This window comes from Bos indicus, chromosome 22 (assembly GCF_029378745.1).
Source record: "Bos indicus isolate NIAB-ARS_2022 breed Sahiwal x Tharparkar chromosome 22, NIAB-ARS_B.indTharparkar_mat_pri_1.0, whole genome shotgun sequence".
Taxonomy (NCBI): Eukaryota; Metazoa; Chordata; class Mammalia; order Artiodactyla; family Bovidae; genus Bos; species Bos indicus.
In genome coordinates this window covers 52,645,349-52,666,562 of record NC_091781.1, presented here as the reverse complement: position 1 = coordinate 52,666,562, position 21,214 = coordinate 52,645,349, and the positions used below count along the sequence as shown (strand labels likewise).

Sequence of the window (21,214 nt, the reverse complement as noted above, 5' to 3'; positions counted from 1 at the left end):
GCATCTGCAGTAGTCCAGAATATGAGTTCCACTAATAGGAGGTGAGGGGAGGTGACATGTGCCACTTCGATGCAAAGGCAGTAGAGAGAAGATTGACTTCTCTACTGTGTTGATGCAGAGCAATGGCTCTCAAAGTGTGGTCCACAGAGCAGCAGGAGCAGCACCTGGGAACTTGAGATGTACATTCTTAAGACCCACCCAAACCTACAGGATGTAAAACTCTGGGAGCGGAATCAGTTATCTGTAGTTTAACAAGCCCTCCAGGGGATTCTGAGGTAGGTAAGCATGAACCACAAGGCTGAGAGGAATCATAATATAGAGAAAAGCCACCTGCTGACCAAGAACACCTGATTAGGATGATATAGGAACAAGAAGTTGAATTTATTTTGTTAACCCGTGAATATTCAGTGACTTCTTTTTTTAAATTTTATTGAGGTATAGTTGATTCACGTTACATTAATTTCTGCTGTACAGCAAAATTATTTATTTATATAGATACATAGATTATATGGGGTGTCCCAGGTGGCTCAGTGGGTTAAGAATCCACCTGTAATGCAGGAGATACAGAACACGGGTTCAATCCCTGGGTCAGGAAGATCCCCTGGAGGACATGGCAACCCACTCCAATACTCTTCCCTGGAGAATCCCATGGACAGAGGAGCCTGGTGGGCTACAGTCCATGGGGTTGCAGAGTCAGACATGACTCAAATGACAGAGTACAGAGATTATATAGATGCATTCTTTTTCATTTTTTTTTCACTATGGCTTATCATAGGACATTAAATATATTTCCTGTGCTATACAGTGGGATTCCCTGATAGCTCAGTTGGTAAAGAATCTGCCTGCAATGCAGGAGATCCCGCTTTGATTCCTCATTGGGAAGATCTGCTGGAGAAGGAATAGGCTACCCACTCAAGTATTCTTGGGCTTCCTTGGTGGCTCAGCTGGTAAAAAAAAATCTGCATGTTTATCCATTCTATATATAATTGTTTGCATCTGCTAATCCCAAACTCCTGATCTATCCCTCCCTCACCCTCTCCTTGGCAACCACAAGTCTGTTCTCTGTGTCTGTTAGCCTGTTTCTGATACATAGATATATTCATTTGTGTCATATTTTAGATTCCACATATAAGTGATATCATATGGTATTTGTCTTCTTCTGACTTAACTTCACTTAATATGAGGTCCATCTAGGATGCTGCAAATGGCATTATTTTGTTCTTTTTCATGGCTGAGTATAATCTGTCGTATATATGTGCCATATCATCTTTATCCATTCAACTGTTGATGTACATTTAGGTTGTTTCCATGTCTTGGCTATTGTGAATAGTGCTGCTGTGAACACAGGGGTGTGCATATCTTTTTATAGTTTCATCCATGTATATGCCCAGAAGTGGGACTACTGAATCATTATGGCAACCCTATTTTTAGGTTTTTGGGGACCCTCCGTATTGTTTTCCATAGAGGCTGCATCAAGTTATATTCCCACCAACAGTGTAGGAGGGTTCCCTTTTCTCCACATCCTCTCCAGCATTTGTGTATTTTTTTATATAATGGCCATTCTCACTGGTGTGAGGTGATACCTCACTGTAGTTTTGATTTGTGTTTTTCTACTAATTAAAAATGCTGACATTCAGCATCTTTTCTTGTGCCTATTGGCCATCAGTATGTCTTCTTTGGAGAAATGTCCATGTAGGTCTTCTGCGCATTTTTTGATTGGGTTGTTTTCTCTGTTGAGTTATATGAGCTGTTTATGTATTTTGGAAATTAAGCCCTTGTCAGTCATATCATTTGCAAATATATTCTCCCAGTCAGTAGGCTGTCTTTCATTTTGTTTATGGTTTCCTTTGCTGTGCAAAAGCTTGTAAGTTTCCTTAGGTACCATTTGTTTATTTTTGCTTTTATTTTTATCGCCTTGGGAGAATGATCAAAGAAAACATTGGTATGATTTAGCTCAGTGAGTTCTGCCTGTGTTCTCTTGTAGGAGTTTTATGGTGTTATGTCTTATATTCAGGTCTCTAAGCCATTTTACGTTTGTGTACAGTGTGAGGCTGTGTTTTAACTTCACTTGATTTACATCAGTTCAGTTGCTCAGTCGTGTCTGACTCTTCGTGACCCCATGGACTGCAGCATGCCAGGCCTCCCTGTCCATCACCAACTCCTGGAGTTTACTCAAATTCATGTCTATTGAGTAAGTAATGCCATCCAATCATCTCATCCTCTGTCGTCCCCTTCTTGTCCCACATTTAATCTTTCCCAGCATCAGCATCTTTTCAAATAAGTCAGTTCTTCACATCAGGTTGCCAAAGTATTGGAGTTTCAGCTTCAGCATCAGTCCTTCCAATGAATATTCAGGACTGATTTCCTTTAGGATGGACTGGTTGGATCTCCTTACTGTCCAAGGGACTCCCAAGAGTCTTCTCCAACACCACAGTTCAAAAGCATCAGTTCTTTGGCTCTCAGTTTTCTTTATAGTCCAACTCTCACATCCATACATGACCACTGGAAAAACCATAGCTTTGACTAGATGGACCTTTATTGGCAAAGTAATGTCTCTGCTTTTTAATATCCTGTCTAGGTTGGTCATAACTTTCTTCCAAGGAGCAAGCATCTTTTAATTTCATGGCCGCAGTAACCGTCTGCAGTGGTTATTTATATTTATATTTATATTTGGAGCCCCCAAAAATAAAGTCCATCACTGTTTCCACTGTTTCTCCATCTATTTGCCACGAAGTGATGCTGCGAAAGTGCTGCACTCAGTATGCCAGCAAATTTGGAAAACTCAGCAGTGGCCACAGGACTGGAAAAGGTCAGTTTTTATTCCAGTCACTAAGAAAGGCAATGCCAAAGAATGCTTAAACTACTGCACAATTGCACTCATCTCACATGCTAGCAAAGTAACGCTCAAAATTCTCCAAGCCAGGCTTCAGCAATATGTGAACCGTGAACTTCCAGATGTTCAAGCTGGTTTTAGAAAAGGTAGAGGAGCCAGAGATCAAATTGCCAACATCTGCTGGATCATGGAGAAAGCAAGAGAGTTCCAGAAAAACATCTATTTCTGCTTTAATTTCTGCTCTATTGACTATGCCAAAGCCTTTGACTGTGTGGATCACAATAAACTGTGGAAAATTCTGAAAGAGATGGGAATACAGACCACTTGACCTTCCTCTTGAGAAATCTGTATTCGGGTCAGGAAGCAACACTTAGAATTGGACATGGAACAACAGGCTGGTTCCAAATAGGAAAAGGAGTTTGTCAAGGCTGTTTATTGTCACCCTGCTTATTTAACTTCTATGCAGAGTACATCATGAGAAACACTGGGCTGGAAGAAGCACAAGCTGGAATCAAGATTGGTGGGAGAAATATCAATAACCTCAGATACGCCGATGACACCACCCTTATGGCAGAAAGTGAAGAAGAACTAAAGAGCCTCTTGATGAAAGTGAAAGAGAAGAGTGAAAAGGCTGGCTTAAAGCTCAACATTCAGAAAACAAAGATCATGGCATCCAGTCCCACTTCATGGCAAATAGATGGAGAAACAGTGGAAACAGTGAAAGACTTTATTCTTTGGGGCTCCAAAATCACTGCAGATGGTGACTGCGGCCATGAAATAAAAAGACGCTTACTCCTTGGAAGAAAAGTTAAGACCAACCTAGATAGCATATTAAAAAGCAGAGACATTACTTTGCCAACAAAGGTCCGTCTAGTCAAGGCTATGGTTTTTCCAGTAGTCATGTATGGATGTGAGAGTTGGACTATAAAGAAAGCTGAGCGCCGAAGAGTTGATTCTTTTAAACTGTGGTGTTGGAGAAGACTCTTGAGAGTCCCTTGGACTCCAAGGAGATCCAACCAATCCATCCTAAAGGAAATCAGTCCTGAATATTCATTGGAAGGACTGATGTTGAAGCTGAAACTCCAACAGTTTAGCCACCTGATGCAAAGAGCTGACTCATTTGAAAAGACCCTGATGCTGGGAAAGATTGAAGGAGAGAGGAGAAGGGGATAACAGAGGATGAGATGGCTGGATTGCATCACCAACTCAAAGGACATGAGTTTGAGTAAACTCCAGGAGTTGGCGATGGACAGGGAGGCCTGGCGTGCTGTGGTCCATGGGGTCTCAAAGAGTTGGACATGACTGAGCGACTGAACTGAACTGAACTGATGGGAATGCAGACCTTTGGTAATAAAGCGGAGGTGACCAGTAAGCAGAAGCAGGGGAGGAGGAATAATATTACTCATGCCCCTGCCTGAGTTAAGTTTTACTCCCAGTTCCAGTCTCTCTTGACTCTCTACTCTAAGCTATAAAGGCTATGAAATTAGGGTACAAAGCCCCCCACAGACATGCTGATAACTATAATAGGAGTACAGGGAGCAGGGACCTGCTAGCTAAAACCATTCCTAGACTCATCAGTGAGTAGGTGTGGACTCACCTCCCCCTCTAGAGCTTAATGAGAACCATGAATAGTTTCTTAGCCAAATGAGAAACTAGTTTTCTACAGAGTATGTCATATGCAACCCCACAACTGCAAGGAGAGAACAGCATCAGAACACAAAAGAATAAACATTTATTCACCTGACATCAGAAATCTCCATACTCCATAACTGCCTCAACACAACTTGGGGTAAGCCTGGATGTGGCCGCTGGAGCACTGAGAAGAGGGTTCCAAGACTGAGTTGCCCCAGGAAGATTTGTGTGGCAGAGGATGGGGACTCGGATCCACACTGGGCAGCAGGGGACCTGCCAACCCAGACAACTGAGTCAGAAGTGAACACAGTGAGGCCGCCTCAGTCTCCTAACAGTCACCACGCAGACTGGTTTGATAAAGTGTCAGGTCTAATGCTGATGCACCGCTGATGATGTCTCTTCTTTGTTAGATGATGCCCAGATGTAGATAAAGAATCACGAAGCATCACCTGGCAGGTTGCTGTCCATCCAGCTGGGATGGTTCACCCACTCCTTCCCAGCAGGCAGAGCACAGCCAAGGGGTAGGCATGGGTGATGCAGGTGCCTGGAACAGCAGGCTGGAAAGCTTCCAGGGTTCCTTCCTTGCTACCACTTTCTGTCCTGTGGATCTCCACAGGGTCAGTGGGTCCCAAATGGAATTGAGGAAACAGCACTGAGTAGGAGTGGGAGGTCAGAGGCAGAGCTAATTGAGACTCAGAAACAGTGGGGAGTGTGGACCAGGGTGATCACAGGGCCACCAGGAGGCCCAGGGGCAACACCAGAGACAGTGATAGGATCAAGAATCCAGCTGAGGCACAAGAGGACACCTTAATGATGTGATCAATGATCCAGTCCTTGTACATGCTAACTTCTGTATAAACTATAGGCAATTCACTGCGACCACAGGCAATGCCCCAACTCACAATCCCCACCTGGACCCAGGTGTCATTAAATTCACAGACCAGGGGACCCCCAGAATCTCCCTGGAGAAAAAAAAACAAGAATGGAAGGGGATCATTATAAAAAAGGCTGATTTCTAGCAAGGCACTAGGGACCTTGCCAGTGTCACCAAGGTCCTTCCCCAGGTACCCACCAGGCCCAGGTTTCCTTGAATGACATTTGAGAGCTAAATACTTTAACATCATCTGAGAAATACTACTACTTCTCAGGTGCTCAGGAACCCACAGGAGCTATAAGGCCAGTGAGCCCTGAACATCAGTCCTGCCAGGATATACTCAAATTCTCCTTCAGTGCCCCTAACCCTCCCCTGCCCCTCTCCAAGCCTCCCACCACCCAGCAACTAAAGGGGCATCCCCTGGCACTGTGAGGAGCTTCCAGAGCCCTTCTCGGGCTCTAAGGCCAGAGTTTATTCCACTGGTCAGTCCTGGGCCTTCCCAGCTGCGACATTCTCTCACTATCATTCCAGCATGGGGGCACCAGAGTCCTCACCTCTACACTGAAATCTCTCCCAGTCCCAGCTCCACAATTCAACTACATCCTCTTCCAGCGGCCCCTCTCTCCAAACACATCCAGACTTGCAAAACCCCAGCTCACACACACTCTGCACATCCTTCCTCAACCCTGTTCCGGTAGGCCCCTCACCAACCAGCTCATCATAAACTCAGAGTCCTCCTCAAGCTCTCCCTCACCCCATCCTCACATGTAGTTGGTGACTAGAAGTGATGACATGAACACAACCCCTTTCCCAACCCCCACCAGCCCAGGTCCCGCCTGCGGCTCAGCACCATTGCCCACACAACGAAGAACAAACTCCCGGCCTACAGGCCTGCCTGGACAGGACCAAGAAGCGCAGCACAGCCTGCAGGCCACACGTTCTGACTCCAGCCCCTACTCTGGCCATACTGGCCTCCTCATTGCTCCAGACTGGAAACCCATTCCCTAAACATGACCGGTGCGTCAGACCTTGAGCCTCGGACTCACTGCTCCCTCTCCCACAGTGATGTTCTCCTCTTGCCAGGATCCAAACACTCATCCTCTGAGACCTGTCCCCTGTCCCCAGCTCAGGAAGGCTGCTCGGGGCAGAGGGGAGGCTGTGGGCCCAGGGCTCCTACAGGCACTCCCAGGGGGACCTGGGACTTCTGTCTCTGGAGGGCCCACATCTGTATAGTAAGATGTATAATGTCTAGGTGGCAGGTTTGTGAGCTGAGAGACTGAGCTAATGTGGGTGAATGCTCACACTGGCACAGGAAGTGACTACAGAAAGAAATCAGTTATAGGAACTACGTGATTATCATCATCACCCCCAACTTCACCACACCCTGGCAGCACCCCCAGGATGGGAGGGCTGCTCCCTATTGGAGGAACAGGCCAGGCCAGCTCATGGGTATCTTGAGGAGTTCTCCCCTGAATCTCCTTAAGTAAAGGCTGAAAGAGGAGGTGGGAAATAACCCAGGCCCAGCTGCTGAGGAATGAGGAAACTGCACAGCCACAATACAGAGGTGGCGAGGGACCCATCAACTCACCTTGCAGGGGCTTTTAAGATCTTCGTGATAGCCACATATCATCCCTTTTCGAACTAATGTACGACGATATCCTAAGTGTGCCTGCAATTTCTTGTTACATAATGTGTGGTGAAGAAGGATTTGGTCAGTCTCCTGAAGAATTTCTGGCAGCACTTTGACTACAGAAAGACAACTCAGAAATAAAACATTTGCTTGAGTGGAATAGAACGGGGCCCCTAGATCCCATTCTGGGTCTCTTTTGTTTGTTTGAGTTTTTTGGCTGCACTGTGCAGCATGCAGGATCTTAACTCCCTAACCACAGATCAAACCTGCACCCCCTGGAGTGGAAGCGTGGGGTCTTAACCACTGGACTGCAAGGAAGTCCCACACTCTGGGTCTTGATCAGTGCATTCACACTCCTATCTTCTAAGAGAAGGAAGGACAGTGGGTTTTGTCCCATTTGACACAGAAGGACCTGAGGCCAACTGCTGACACGGGGAGCAGACGAGGTAAGAAGCTAAGCCAAGTCAGGAGGAGGAACGGATCAGGACACAGACAAGGCTTCTTACAAGGCCTGATACAAAAGCAAGTGTCGCCACTCTGAGTATCAGCAATAGCAGTGACAGTGTCTGTACAGGGCAGGGTCACAGACTCCGGGACAGGCAGTGCCCACGGGTACCAACCCAGCCTCCTCCCAGGGCTGCTCTGGCTAGACCTACATCCCAGGACAAGAAGCTCCCTCCCCACCTGGCAGGTAATTCCAGAGCAGGACAGCTCTGACTGGCAGACAGCTCATCATCCTGGAGCTGAAGTCCACCCTGGAGAGGACCCACCATACCCAGACCCCGGCCCCCAGGTCTAACGCAACAGGAGGAATCCCTACTGCACTGCAGTCACTCCCAGGCAGCCTCAGCTCCACCTGCTCCCTTGCCCACCTGTAGAGAACCAGCCTCCCTGTCCCTCCCTTCAGCCTACTGGCCAACCCCAGGGCTCCAGACTTCCCCCCTCGGATCCTGCCTGCCAGTCTCACCGTCTTCCATCTGTCGGCCCCATCCAGTCACCCAGCACCGTGTCCCAGTTTCTGCTTCAAAATTCTTTTCAGGGAGACACACTGGCTGGATGAATGCAGAATAATTCACAGAGTGGGCCAGCAGAACAAGGGCAATGTCATTAATCAAAGTTCTAACATCATAAAAGCTATGGCAAACGATGTCTCGAACTGGAATGACCATCCCCGACTGGGGAAGTAACAGTGTGCTTCCCATCCGCACTGTATATTCCTCAAAGCTGTGGAAAGAGAACATGCCCCTCACAGAGATGCTGGAGGGGCTACACTCCCCCCCCCCCACCCCTTCCAGGTTCTTCTCATCCTGATCCCATCTCCTACAACAGCCATCAGGGCTTTCCGGGTTGCTCAGCAGTAAAGAATCTGCCTGCCAAAGCAAGAGACATAAGAGACTCGGATTTGATCCCCAGGTCTGGAAGATCCCCTGGAGGAGAGCGTGGATACCCACTCCGGTATGCTTACCTGGAGAATCTATGGACAGATGAATCTGTTAGGCTATGGTCCATAGGGCCACACAGAGTCAGACACGACTGAAGTGACTTAGCACACATGACAGCCATTGGCCTTTTTCTCCCTCTAAACCACATCCCCTAGCAGACCCCTAACCACTGGAGTCAGTGGTCTACAACTGAGGTCCCACAACCACTGGAGCAGAACCTGGGATCTTGGTAGAAATGCAGAGCTCATGTAGCACTCACAGTGAGCACCAACTAGGGACTGTGGCCTCTTTTTCAGATGAAGAGGAGGAAAGGGGCAGGAATGGCTCCACTTCATAACAGCCTGAGCAGCAGGCCAAGCCCAGAACAGAAAACACTCACCCAAATATGCAGTGAGCTGCAGTCAGTACCCACTGTGGGGCAATGAGGGAGCCTCCGCACACGTGTTCATTGTTGATCTGCAGGCTCACCTGCCAGGGCCACTTTCTGTCTGGGGCTGGCATTCCACCAATTATCCTCATTTTCCGATGGCCACATGTTCCTTGGCTCACTAAAAAGAGAGGCTGGAGGTGAAGCTGCTGCCTCCCTTCTAACACCTCCACCACCTTCCACCGCCGCCACCACCACTAGCTCTGCATCTGCACCCCACCCCCCTCACCACTGAGGTAGAGACAGGTTTCCTCTCAAACCCACCAGGACAGTCACCCAGCCAGGCACGTACTGCCTCTAGTTCCCAGGCCGGCCTGTGAAGCCCCGCGTAGAAAGAAGCAGCACCTTGTGCAAACCACCCTCCAAAGGGAGGAGGGATCTGCAGAACATCTTCCGCTGGGGGTGTAGGCAGCCCTGGAGCTCTTGGAACCTCCTCAGATTTCAGGTGTCCTGGAGCTGAGGGGGCCTCTGCGTTTGCCCGGCTCATTGCAGAATCCTCCTTGGGTCTGGCACCCTCACCTGAGGGAGGCGAGGGACCAGTGAGAAGGCGCGGCCTGGAGTGCAGCCTGTCAGCACCGGCCTCTGCCCAGGGGACCATCCCCAGCTCCCACTTCCGTCCCCCAGCCCTAGTCCAGCCGTCAGCCCCAGCTGCCACCCATGCAGTGCAGCCTAGCCACCTCCAGTCCTTGCCGGCCCTGTCTCACAGAGCTGTGGCCAAAGGAACAAGAGCCAGACCAGAAGGCCTAGGGAGCTGCCTCCGCCGCCGCGGGGAACTCCCAGAGACGCCATGGCCGCCTCTAGCCGCCTCCGCGCTCTGCGGCGCCCCCTCGTGGGGGCTACGCGCCTGCCCTCCCGTTGGAGGGAACGCAGAGCCAGGGCCTGCGGCTCCAACATGTTCACTTTATGCTTCTTCAGCCGTGTTTCTTCAATCCAGCCTGGTTGTGGTTTCAAGGCCCTTGAACTCGTAATTAAGTTCTCCACATTAAAGTAGAGATATCAGGAATTAGATGCCTCAGCGTGATCTAAACACTGGAGACTTAAAAAAAAAGAAAGAAAAAATGCGATCTGCCCAATAAAACATAAAAACAAAAAGAAGTATGATAAATAGAAAACCACAGGACAAAATGGCAGTTTCCAGCCCGAACATAATAGCATCTGCAATAAGCGTGAATGAGTTGAACATGCCAAACAACAACTTTCAAACTGGAGGAAGAGGCAAGGTTCAGAAGTAGACCACTGAAGGTACAAATTTACACAAAGATACAGACACCTGGAAAATAAAGAGAAAGCGGAATGCCACGACACGCTGGTGCAAAAGAAACCAAAAAAAGCTGGGATGATATTTTAACATTTGATTATCAAATGAGAGCATAAAGAGAAGACTGTGTAAAGGACAGAGGGAGGTAGATACATAAGATACATAAGAAAAAGCCTTTAAAAGGCGAAGCACAGGGACCAGTTATGGGAAACTGGAAAGTTATAGTTTCCTCGTGATTTCCCTTTTAAAGGATGGCCATTCACTAGGGTTTTGACTTTGTTTCAGAAATATGGGATTTTTAAAAATTGATTTTACTATTATTGATATGTGGCTCTTGAACAGAATGTGTATCACACGGATTCCCTGAGATTATTGATTTTCCATAGGCTCTTTAAAAAATTTACTTAACTGCACTGTGTTTAGTTCACCCCACTCCAGTGTTCTTGCCTGGAGAATCCCAGGGACGGGGGAGCCTGGTGGGCTGCCGTCCGTGGGGTCGCACAGAGCTGGACACGACTGAAGCGACTTGGCGGCAGCAGCAGTGTTCAGTTGTGGCACACGTGATCTTTTTAGCTGCAAAAGGTAGAATCTAGTTCCTGACCAGGGATCACACACCGGGCCCCCCTCCCGCCCCGCCCTCCCTCCCGTCACATTGGGAATGCAGAATCTTAAAATTTGACCACCAGGGAAGTCCCTCTGTAGGCTTTTACTCTGCAAGTTCCCTGAGCATTCAAAAAGAATAAGTGTTCTGTCGGCAGTTGTAAAATTCCTCATAGCACTGTTAGGTCTAGATGATGAATTGTGAGAGGCAACTCCTCTGTGTTTTTGCTTAATTTTACCTACATAACTTATCTCCTGGAAAATCCCGTGGACGGAGGAGCCTGGTGGGCTGCAGTCCATGGGGTCGCTAAGAATCGGACACGACTGAGCAACTTCACTTTCACTTTTCACTTTCATGTGTTGGAGAAGGAAATGGCAACCCACTCCAGTGTTCTTGCCTGGAGAATCCCAGGGACGGGGAAGCCTGGTGGGCTGCGGTCTATGGGGTCCCACAGAGTCAGACACGACTGAAGTGACTTAGCAGCAGCAGCAACTTATCACCTTCCTGAGAGGAGCATATAAGAAGCTCCAGTTTGCAATGCCTAACACATCACTATGAAGAAAGCTGAGCACCAAAGAATTGATGCTTTTGAACTGTGGTGTTGGAGAAGACTCTTGAGAGTCCCTTGGACTGCAAGGAGATCCAACCAGTGCATTCTAAAGGAGATCAGTTCTGGGTGTTCATTGGAAGGACTGATGCTGAAGCTGAAACTCCAATACTTTGGGCACCTCATGCAAAGAGTTGACTCATTGGAAAAGACCCTGATGCTGGGAGGGATTGGGGGCAGGAGGAGAAGGGGACGACAGAGGATGAGAGGCTGGATGGCATCACCAACTCAATGGACATGAGTTTGAGTAAACTCTGGGAGTTGGTGATGGACAGGGAGGCCTGGTGTGCTGTGATTCATGGGGTCGCAAAGAGTCGGACATGACTGAGCGACTGAACTGAACTGAACTGAACACATCATACTTCTAACCAAGTACACAGGCTCCTCATCTCCCACTTTCTAGAGAGTAATGGATGCCATGAAAACTCCCCCGGTTAAATGGGAAACTAGTTTCCTAATATGCTATGTGTAACACCACAAACTTCAGGAGAGCACAGCTTCAGAACATACAAGAGACTCTCCAAACATTTATTAGTTTCATACCTGAAATTTCCATTCTCCTAAATGCTGAGTGGTGAGTGCAGAGCCGCCACTGCAGCACTGGGAAGGTGGTTCCAAGACTGAGTTGACCCATGAGGGTTTATGCGGCAAAGCCTGCACACTCACAGAGTGATCTGCACTGGGAAGCAGAGGACCTTCTCCCAACCCAGACAACTGAGTCAGATATGGAAATGAAGAGGCCTCCTCCCTCCCTCCCAACAATCATCAGGTGGGCTGGTTTGATAAAGTGTCAGGTCTAACACTGCTTCACTGGTGACAATGGAAAAATGTTCTCCAAGACTCGTGCAGCATCCTGAAGCATCACCTGGCAGGTCACTGTCCATCCAGGTGGGATGGTTTCACCCACTCCTTCCTGGCAAGCAGAGCACGGCCTACAGATAGGCCTCCATGAGGCAGGTTCCTGGAGCACCAGGCAGGTACAATTTCAGTCTCCACTTGCTGCCACTCTGTCCTGTGGATCTCCACAGGATCAGTGGACCCCAAATGGATTTGAGGACAGGGCATTGAGTAGGAGAGGCATCTCAGAGGCAGGGCTAATGTGAGACTCAGAAGCAGGAATGGCAGAGGCCAGGGTGATCACAGGGTTGCCAGGATACCCAGAGGCAGCAACAGACACAGTAGCAGAATAAGGAATCCAGAGTCCAGACCCGATGCTTGACTCATTCTTGCAGTGATCCAATCCTTGTAGAAACTAACATCTGTGTACACTGCAGGCACTTCTTTCAAACCACAGCGATCACCCCAGCTCACAATCCCCACCTGGATCCATGATGTCTGAAACTGACAGACCAGGGGACTCCCAGAATCTCCCTGGAGGAAAAAAAAAAAAGAAACAAACAAAAGAATGGAGGAGATAATCATAACAGGTTGGCAACTATGAAAGGACTGGGGAGACAGGCACCAAGGACCTTCCCCAGGCCCAGGTTTCTGTGAATGACATTTGAGAGCTGAACACTTTACCATCATCTGAGAAATACTATTCTTTCCCAAGTTCTAGGAACGCACAGGAGCTATAAGGCCAGTAAGCCCTGGACATTGGTCCTGCAGGGATATACTCAAATTATCATCATGACCCCCACTTTACTGCACACTGGCAGCACCCCCAGGATGGGAGGGCTGCTCCCTTATTGGAGGAACAGGCCAGGCCAGCTCACAGATGTCTTGAGGGGTTCTCTACTGAATCTCCTAAAGCAAAGGCTTTAGGAGAAAAATAAGGTGGGAGATAACCCAGGCCCTGCTACTAGGGAATGAAGAACCTCAATACAGAGGTGGCAAGGGACCCATCAACTCACCCTACAGGGACCTTCGCTCTTTATGTTCTGGGCACAGACCATTCCTTTTTGAACCCGATTCCCTGATTTATTTGATGTTTTCTCGACCATCACAGCACATTGCTTTAGGGGGATGATGAGTTGCTCAGCTTCCTGAAGTTTAGGTGACATTGAAGCTGGGTCTACAGAGACAATTCAGGAGTAAGAGAATCTGCATGAGTGGAACATGGCAGGGTCATTCAGATCGCACGGTGGGTCTTGATCAGGGCATTCACACTCCTTCCCTCTTAGAGAAGGAAGGACAGTGGGTTTTGTCCCATTTGACACAGAAGGACCTGAGGCCAACTGCTGACACAGGGAGCAGACGAGGTAAGAAGCTAAGCCAAGTCAGAAGGAGGAACGGATCAGGACACAAAGAGACAAGGCTTCTTACAAGGCCTGATACAAAAGCAACTGTCGTCACTCTGAGTATCAGCAATAGCAGTGACAGTGTCTGTACAGGGCAGGGTCACAGACTCCGGGACAGGCAGTGCCCACGGGTACCAACCCAGCCAACTCCCAGGGCTGCTCTGGCTAGACCCACATCCCAGGACAAGAAGCTCCCTCCCCACCTGGCAGGTAATTCCAGAGCAGGACAGCTCTGACTGGCGGACAGCTCATCATCCTGGAGCTGAAGTCCACCCTGGAGAGGACCCACCATACCCAGACCCCCGCCCCCAGGTCTAACGCAACAGGAGGAATCCCTACTGCACTGCAGTCACTCCCAGGCAGCCTCAGCTCCACCTGCTCCCTTGCCCACCTGTAGAGAACCAGCCTCCCTGTCCCTCCCTTCAGCCTACTGGCCAACCCCAGGGCTCCAGACTTCCCGCCTCGGATCCTGCCTGCCAGTCTCACCAAATTCTAAAGTGCGGCCCCATCCAGCTATCCAGCACTGTGTCCCAGGTCTCACTTCAAAATTCTTTCTAGGGAGACACACTGGCTGGATGTATGCAGAATAATTCACAGAGTGGGCCAGCTGAAGAAGAGCAATGTCATTAGGGGTAAGGTTCCAATCAAAATCCTTATGTGATTTGATGTGTTTAACTGGAACGACCACTGTAGTTTTGCAATGTGAATATAAATATGTGGTTCCCATCATCACCGTAAACTCTCGAAAGCTGTGGAAAGACAATATGCCCTCACAGAGATGCTGGAGGGGCTACACTCCCCTCTACCCCTTCCAGGTTCTTCCCAGCCTGTTCCCATCTCCTACCAGCCATCAGCCTTTCCTCCCTCTAAACCACATCCCCTCCCTCCTCACCCATAACCACTGGAGTCAGTGATTCTCCAAGTGAGGTCCCAGGACCATAGAGTAGCACCCAGGATCTTGGAAGAAATGTAAGACTCATGTTTCACTCACAGTGAACACAAATTAGGACTATGGCTTCATTATAAGGTAAAGAAAGGAAAGCTCAGGTACGCGCTCAGGTAGGGGGGATGTGAACGGCTCTGTTTCATGTAACCCAAGCGACAGATCAAGCCCACCGCACCAGATACTTACTGTTCTACACAGTGAGCTGCCGTTAGCACCCACTGTGGGGCAATGAGGGAACCTCCGCATCTGTGGCGACCTCTTAACTGCAGGCTGACCTGCCAGGGCCACTTTCTTTCTGGGGCTGGCTTTCCACCAATTATCCCCAAAGTCCGATGGCCACAGGCTCCTTGGCTCAGTAAAGGGGACTAGAGTGAAGCTGCTGTCTCCATTCCACCTTTCCCATCACCTCCACTTCCCCCACCACCTCCAACACCACCTCCAACTCCACCTCCACCACCGGTGCCTCCCAAAGCAGAGCCAGGTTTCCTCTCAAATTATCCAGAAGGGTCCAACCCTGCAACCCACTCCACCCCTACTCCCCCACCCCTGGCCAGGACATGATCCCAGTTGGCCTCCAAGCAGAAGTACAGCCCTGTCCAGAGGCAGTACCTAGAGGAGGCAACCCTTCCAATACAGGGGTCTGGCTGGATCCCACAGTCTCTTTCGCTGTGGGTGTGGGTGGCACAGGAGCAACAGTGGGTACTGGGACCTGCAGGGATTTCAGTTGCCCTGAAGCTGATGATGCCTCTGGGGTTGCCAGGCTCATTGCATAATCTTCCTTGGGTCTGGCACCCTCACCTGGGAACATGAGGGTCCAATGAGAAAAGCAGCTGGCTGCAGCAAGGACCCTCATCACCGGCTTCTTCCCAAGAAACCGTCCCATCTCCAAACCCAAATTCCTAACCCCCACCCCCGAACCCCACATCCCAGTTCCCAGTACCTACCCGCACCCCCTGCGAGTAACCCCCACCCTCAGCACCAGGCAAACAGCCTAGCCCATCCAAGCCCAACCCCTGCCTGCCGTGGTCTCCCTGAGCTGCGGCCAAATGACCAGGAGCCGGACCAAGAGGCCCAGGGAGCCTCCGCCCCTGCGGGTGTCACTCAGAGAAGCCATGCCCACCTCTAACCGCCTCCGCGCTCTGCGGCGCCCCCTCGCGGCATCCCTGCACCTGGCCTCTGGTTGCCAGGAACACGGCTAGGGCCAAATCCCAAGGCTGCTCCTCCAACATCTTCACTTCCTTCTTCCTCAGCCATGAGCTTCAATCTATTCTGGTTGTGTTCTTAAGGCCCTTGACTTATGATTGATTTTCCATCTTAAAGGAGAGATATTCTGGGTTAGATACCTTAGCGTGATCTAAACACAGGAGCCCTTAAAAAAAAAAAAAAAGAAAAGAAACAGACACACAGATGCAATCTGTCCAGTGAAACGTAGAAGAAAATCAAAAGAAACAAGGTAAATAGAAAGTGCGGAACAGATGGCAGTTTTGAGCCTGAATATAGCAGCATCTGCAATAAGGGTGAATGAGTTGAACATACCAGACAACATAACTTCCAAATTGGAGGAAAAGCCAAGCTCCAGAAATAGACTCTCTGAAGAGACAAACTTACACAAAGAGATACACACACGTGGGAAATAAAGGAATAGAAAGGGAAATGCCAGGTCACACTGGTGCAGAACCAACAAAAGCTGGTATAGCAATATGGTCATTAGATCATAGCGTTTAAAGCAAAAATGATACAAGGGACAAAGGGAGTTATGTACAGTAAGACCAAGACATAAAGGATAGGATACAATGACAGCCTTTAAAACGGAAAGCGAATGGGACCAATTTACGGGAAACAGGGACTTCTTAAACACTCCTCTTAGGAAGCTGACAATTTACATAGGCAAAATTAGCAAAAATATAGACTACTTGACTCTCATAACTTATCGTCTAGACCTAACAGCACTATGATGAATTTTACAGCTACTGAGAGAGAACACTCTTACTGAACACATAGGCAACTTTCAGAATCAAAGCCCTAAGGAAAATCAATAATCTCAAGGAACCAATGTGATACACATTCTCTTCATGAGCCACACATCAGTAACAGTAAAACCAACTTTAAAAAATACTCTATTCCTGAAAAAAAGCCAAAACTCTAGACAAAGGTGCACCTTTAAAAATTAGGAAATCATGAGGGAAATTTGACATTTTAGAGATCAATGCCAGTGAAAGCACTACCTATGAAGTTGTATATGATAAAGCCACAGTGGACTTCCAGATGTTCAAGCTGGATTTAGAAAAGGCAGAGGAACCAGAGATCAAATTGCCAACATCTGTTGGATCATAGAAAAAGCAAGAGAATTCCAGAAAAACATATACTTCTGCTTCACTGACTACACTAAAGCTTTTGGCTGTGTAGATCACAACAAACTGTGGAACATTCTTAAAGAGATGGGAATACCAGACCATCTTACCTGCTTCTTGAGAAATCTGTACGCAGGTCAAGAAGCAACCATTAGAACCGGACATGGAACAACAGACTGGTTCCATACTGGGAAAGGAGTACGTCAAGCCTGTATATTGTCACCCTGCTTACTTAACTTATATGCAGAATACATCATGCAAAATGCCGGGCTGGATGAAGCACAAGCTAGAATCAAGATTGCCGGGAGAAATATCAATAACCTCAGATAAGCAGATGATACCACCCTTATGGCAGAAAGTGAAGAGGAATTAAAGAATCTCTTGATGAAAGTGAAAGAGGAGAGTGAAAAAACTGGCTTAAAACTCAACATTCAAAAAACAAATATCATGGCATCCGGTCCCATCACTTCATGGCAAATAGATGGGGAAACAGTGGAAACAGTGATAGACTTTATTTTCTTGGGCTCCGAAATCACTGCAGATGGTGACTGTGGCCATGATATTAAAAGACACTTACTCCTTGAAAGAAAAGCTATGACCAACCTAGACAGCATATTAAAGAGCAGAGACATGTCTTTGCCAACAAAGGTCCATCTAGTCAAAGCTATGGTTTTTCCAGTAGTCGTGTATGGATGTGAGAGTTGGACTATGAAGAAAGCTGAAGAATTGATCCTTTTGAACTGTGGTGTTGGAGAAGACTCTTGAGAGTCCCTTGGAGTGCAAAGAGATCAAACCAGTCCAACCTAAAGGAAATCAGTCCTGAATATTCATTGCAAGAACTGATGCTGAAGCTGAAACTCCAGAGATCAGTGAGGGCACCCCCTTGAATGTGGGCTGGGAAACTACCAGAAGCCAGACAAACCTCTTGAGAAGATTCGAATCAGAACGCCTGCAGGCCACACGGGACCGAGAATAGTGCCTGGTCCATCTGCCAAACTGGAAAACCTCGAGTCACAGAACATTCCCTAGGGTATTTAGGAAGGTCTTGTCTCAGCAACAGGGAATAGTCTGTACACTGAGAATCACTCCAGGCCTGCCAAAAAAGGTAAAAACAAGACGTGAGAACATCAGTTTCCAAGGAATTTAACTGCACCCCAAAAGAAAGTCCAAGAATATTTCTAGGAAAATATCAAACACCATTGTAAAGGTCACAATGTCTGGTATCTAATCACCTAACACCCACATTCAATTAGCCACCTATCATGGGATTAATCAAACAATCATAGTTAACCCAGAACTGAGACAAACGTTAAATGCACAGGCAAGAACAGTAGCACAGCCACTAGAACTGAGTCCTCCATGCACAATTAAACTTTAGGTAGACATGCTGAAGATGTAAAAGGACTCCAATCAGACTCTGCTGCTGCTGCGGCTAAGTCGCTTCAGTTGTGTCCGACTCTGCGCGACCCCACAGACGGCAGCCCGCCAGGCTCCCCCTAGGTATGAAAATGTGCATGAAGATGAAAAAGGTACACTGATGATGGGTTTAACACTATAATAAACAATTGGAAGAACTGATTGGGCAAGTCAAAGATGGACAGTTTTATTAAAAACAATTTCATAATGAAACACCGATACCAGAGCATAAAGTGCATTGTGAGCTGGGGACAAATACACGTGTGACTGAACTTCCAAAGTATAGCAGGGAGAAGGATCAAAAGTAGTCAAAGAAATAATGCTGTGTATTTTCCAATCTGGTAAGAACTGTAACTCCAGAGATCTTACAATATGCTCCCCGAACACGAAAAAAAAGAAAGATGAAGACAAGAAGATCAACATACGACATAAGCAAATTGCTCAAAACAAATGAGAAAGTAAGAGGAAAAAGGTAAAAATGACAGGACATAGAAACAGGGGAAGCATGTCCTTCAGTTGAAGTCACTGAAGATGTTGCTGGGCATTCTTGTTTCAGCTCCCATAAGGATAAGAGATGTCCTCATCCTAGACTACTCAGTACCATGCTTTTGCATTTCTGTGCTATTGGCTGGTGATTTCCCTCTTTGAAAAGGCCCTGCCCAGACTGTTGCAGTGCTGTCTACTGCCCCTGAGGGCTCCAGCCTGGGATGCACACTGCAGAGAAAACAGATGGGTTAGGTCACCTCCACACAGGTAGGAACTACACTGCTGTTGGCCACGAGTTCAATGGCACTGAATCAACAGAGTGTATTAAATAAAGTGCTTTTAAGCAAAAAGAAACATAAGGTCACATATTTATCACTCAGTGAAAATGCTGTGATCAGAGGTTCCCAGGAGTCTAATCCTGCATTTGCCTGAGAAGCAACTCTTCAGAGCTGGCTAATTCAGTGCTCAGAGCTGCTTCATACCACAAGAAACCTGATGATTTTGGCCACGAGGTCTTAGGGTGGTTTGTCACCCACCAATAGGTAACTAAAACACTTATTGAAAATCAGATTGTCCTACCTTGGCCTGGCCAAGGGTCCTAGATCAGTCCCCTGGAAACACACTTTGAGACAGATCTGTATGCCAGGGTTTGTTGAGGAGTGCTCTGAGGAGGATTCACACCTGGAAGGGAGCAGGTGAGGCAGAGCTGGGCAATAGGAGAAGCATAGCAGTCATGGGGTTGCAACTGAGGTCTCAGCTGATCCTCAAGAAGCCCTTCCCAAGTTGTCCTAAAAGGAGGCAAGGAGGCTGGGCCTTCACATTCCTGCTTGACAGACACACATTTAACATGGGCTACCTGCTGTGAAAGGGTGGCATCTTGAGTGAATTGAGTGTAGCGCTTGCCCGTGAGGGAGCTATGACTGTATTCACAGATGCTGGAGAACACGTGTGGCTTAGCAGAAATGCCACACTTCACTACTGAGCTCCTGAGTCCTTTGGACATGATCCTAGGATCCTTGTCATCTGGAGACCTTGCTCACCATCTGGTGTGACAGGATATTTCAGGGTGAATTCACACATTTCCTGGCCCACTCCTGGATACTACTCAAGCCATTTCTCCAAGAAGCCCTGGTTTCTGTGGGTAGAAAATCATTATTTCAAACCACAATTTGGGCATTAGAAACTCACATCGGTATGCCTCACTACTCCTTATGACTGGAAATTCACAGCATTTTGTGTTCTGTTTTGTGTCCTTGTCCTTTGAAGTCCAATATTTTTACTAGAACTCACTTCCTACCTGTCAATCTCATCTTCTCCCTGTGCTATCTAGCTCTTTCAGTTCAGTTCAGTTCAGTCACTCAGTCGTGTCCAGCTCTTTGCAGCCCATGGACTGCAGCACGCCAGGCTTCCCTGTCCTTCACCACTCCCGGAGCTTGCTCAGACTCATGTCCGTCGAGTCGGTGATGCCATCCAACCATCTCATCTTCTCTCCTCCCCTTGTCCCCCTGCCTTCAGTCTTTCCCAGCATCAAGGTCTTTTCCAGGGAGTCAATTCTTCACATCAGGGGGCCAAAGTACTGGAGTTTCAGCTTCAGCATCAGTCCTTCCAATGAATATTCAATACTGATTTCCTTTAGGATGGACTGGTTGGATCTTCTTGCAGTGCAAGGGACTCTCAAGAGTATTCTCCAACATCACAGTTTAAAAGCATCAATTCCTTGGTGCTCATCTCTCTTTATAGTCCAGCTCTCACATCCATACATGACCACTGAAAAAACCATAGCTTTGACTCGAAAGACCGCTGTTGGCAATGTACTGTCTCTGCTCTTTATATGCTGTCTAGGTTGGCCATAGCTTTTCTTCCAAGGAGCAAGCTCTTTCAGAGGGTGGTTCCATCCAGCCACCAAGCCCTGACCTAAGGGTCATCCTAATGACCACCTCTTCCCTCCCACCTGAGCCCCACATCTTATTCCTGCTCAGAGCCTAGTTCCTAATCACAACAGAAAGTCTGTATATTTGCCAGAAAGGGCAAAAATGGCTGCCATTACACTGGAGGCTGCCGCTCTCGTTTCTGAGAGGCCATGCCTGGCGTTTCTAGGCCTTGAGGCTGATGCTCAACATCTGAGTTACTTGAACTAAAATCCCTCGCCCACCACAGGAAGAACATTCTGCTGCCAGCAAACAAAGTGCACCCAACTGAGGCTGTAGCCTCCCCAGGGCTTGGGATTCTCTTCCAGCAGGGGCTGGAACATCGGCTTCCCATGTGGGATTTTCCCTCTTTGACAAGACAACCTGGGCAGGAAAAGGAGGGCAGAGCAATGAGCTGAGAGGCCCTGAGAGAAAGGAGTAAGGTGACATAGGAGACATCAGTATTCACTTTCCATTCACTCACTCGCTCACCAAACAGTTCCTGAAATTGCTCTATCTGAAACCTGGAGCTGGAAGCGGGAAGACACAGAGTGTCTTAAGCTT

The 21,214-nt window shown here is 48.0% G+C and overlaps 2 protein-coding genes across 2 annotated transcripts; both read right to left on the bottom strand.

Annotated features, from left to right (window-relative positions):
- Positions 1 to 4,510: 4,510 nt before the first annotated feature.
- On the bottom strand, positions 4,511 to 9,732 carry LOC139178679 (serine protease 44-like). The gene is made up of 6 exons (XM_070777068.1): positions 9,543 to 9,732; positions 9,184 to 9,357; positions 8,791 to 8,959; positions 7,937 to 8,193; positions 6,928 to 7,085; positions 4,511 to 5,427 (listed from the first exon to the last, which is right to left on the bottom strand). The coding sequence occupies exons 1-6, from the start codon at positions 9,730 to 9,732 to the stop codon at positions 5,191 to 5,193; spliced, it is 1,185 nt and encodes a 394-aa protein (XP_070633169.1). The 3' UTR covers positions 4,511 to 5,190.
- A 2,099-nt stretch (positions 9,733 to 11,831) lies between these two features.
- LOC139178678 (serine protease 44-like) lies at positions 11,832 to 15,719 on the bottom strand. The gene is made up of 6 exons (XM_070777067.1): positions 15,611 to 15,719; positions 15,100 to 15,156; positions 14,677 to 14,836; positions 14,031 to 14,293; positions 13,158 to 13,318; positions 11,832 to 12,675 (listed from the first exon to the last, which is right to left on the bottom strand). The coding sequence occupies exons 1-6, from the start codon at positions 15,717 to 15,719 to the stop codon at positions 12,442 to 12,444; spliced, it is 984 nt and encodes a 327-aa protein (XP_070633168.1). The 3' UTR covers positions 11,832 to 12,441.
- Positions 15,720 to 21,214: the final 5,495 nt, after the last annotated feature.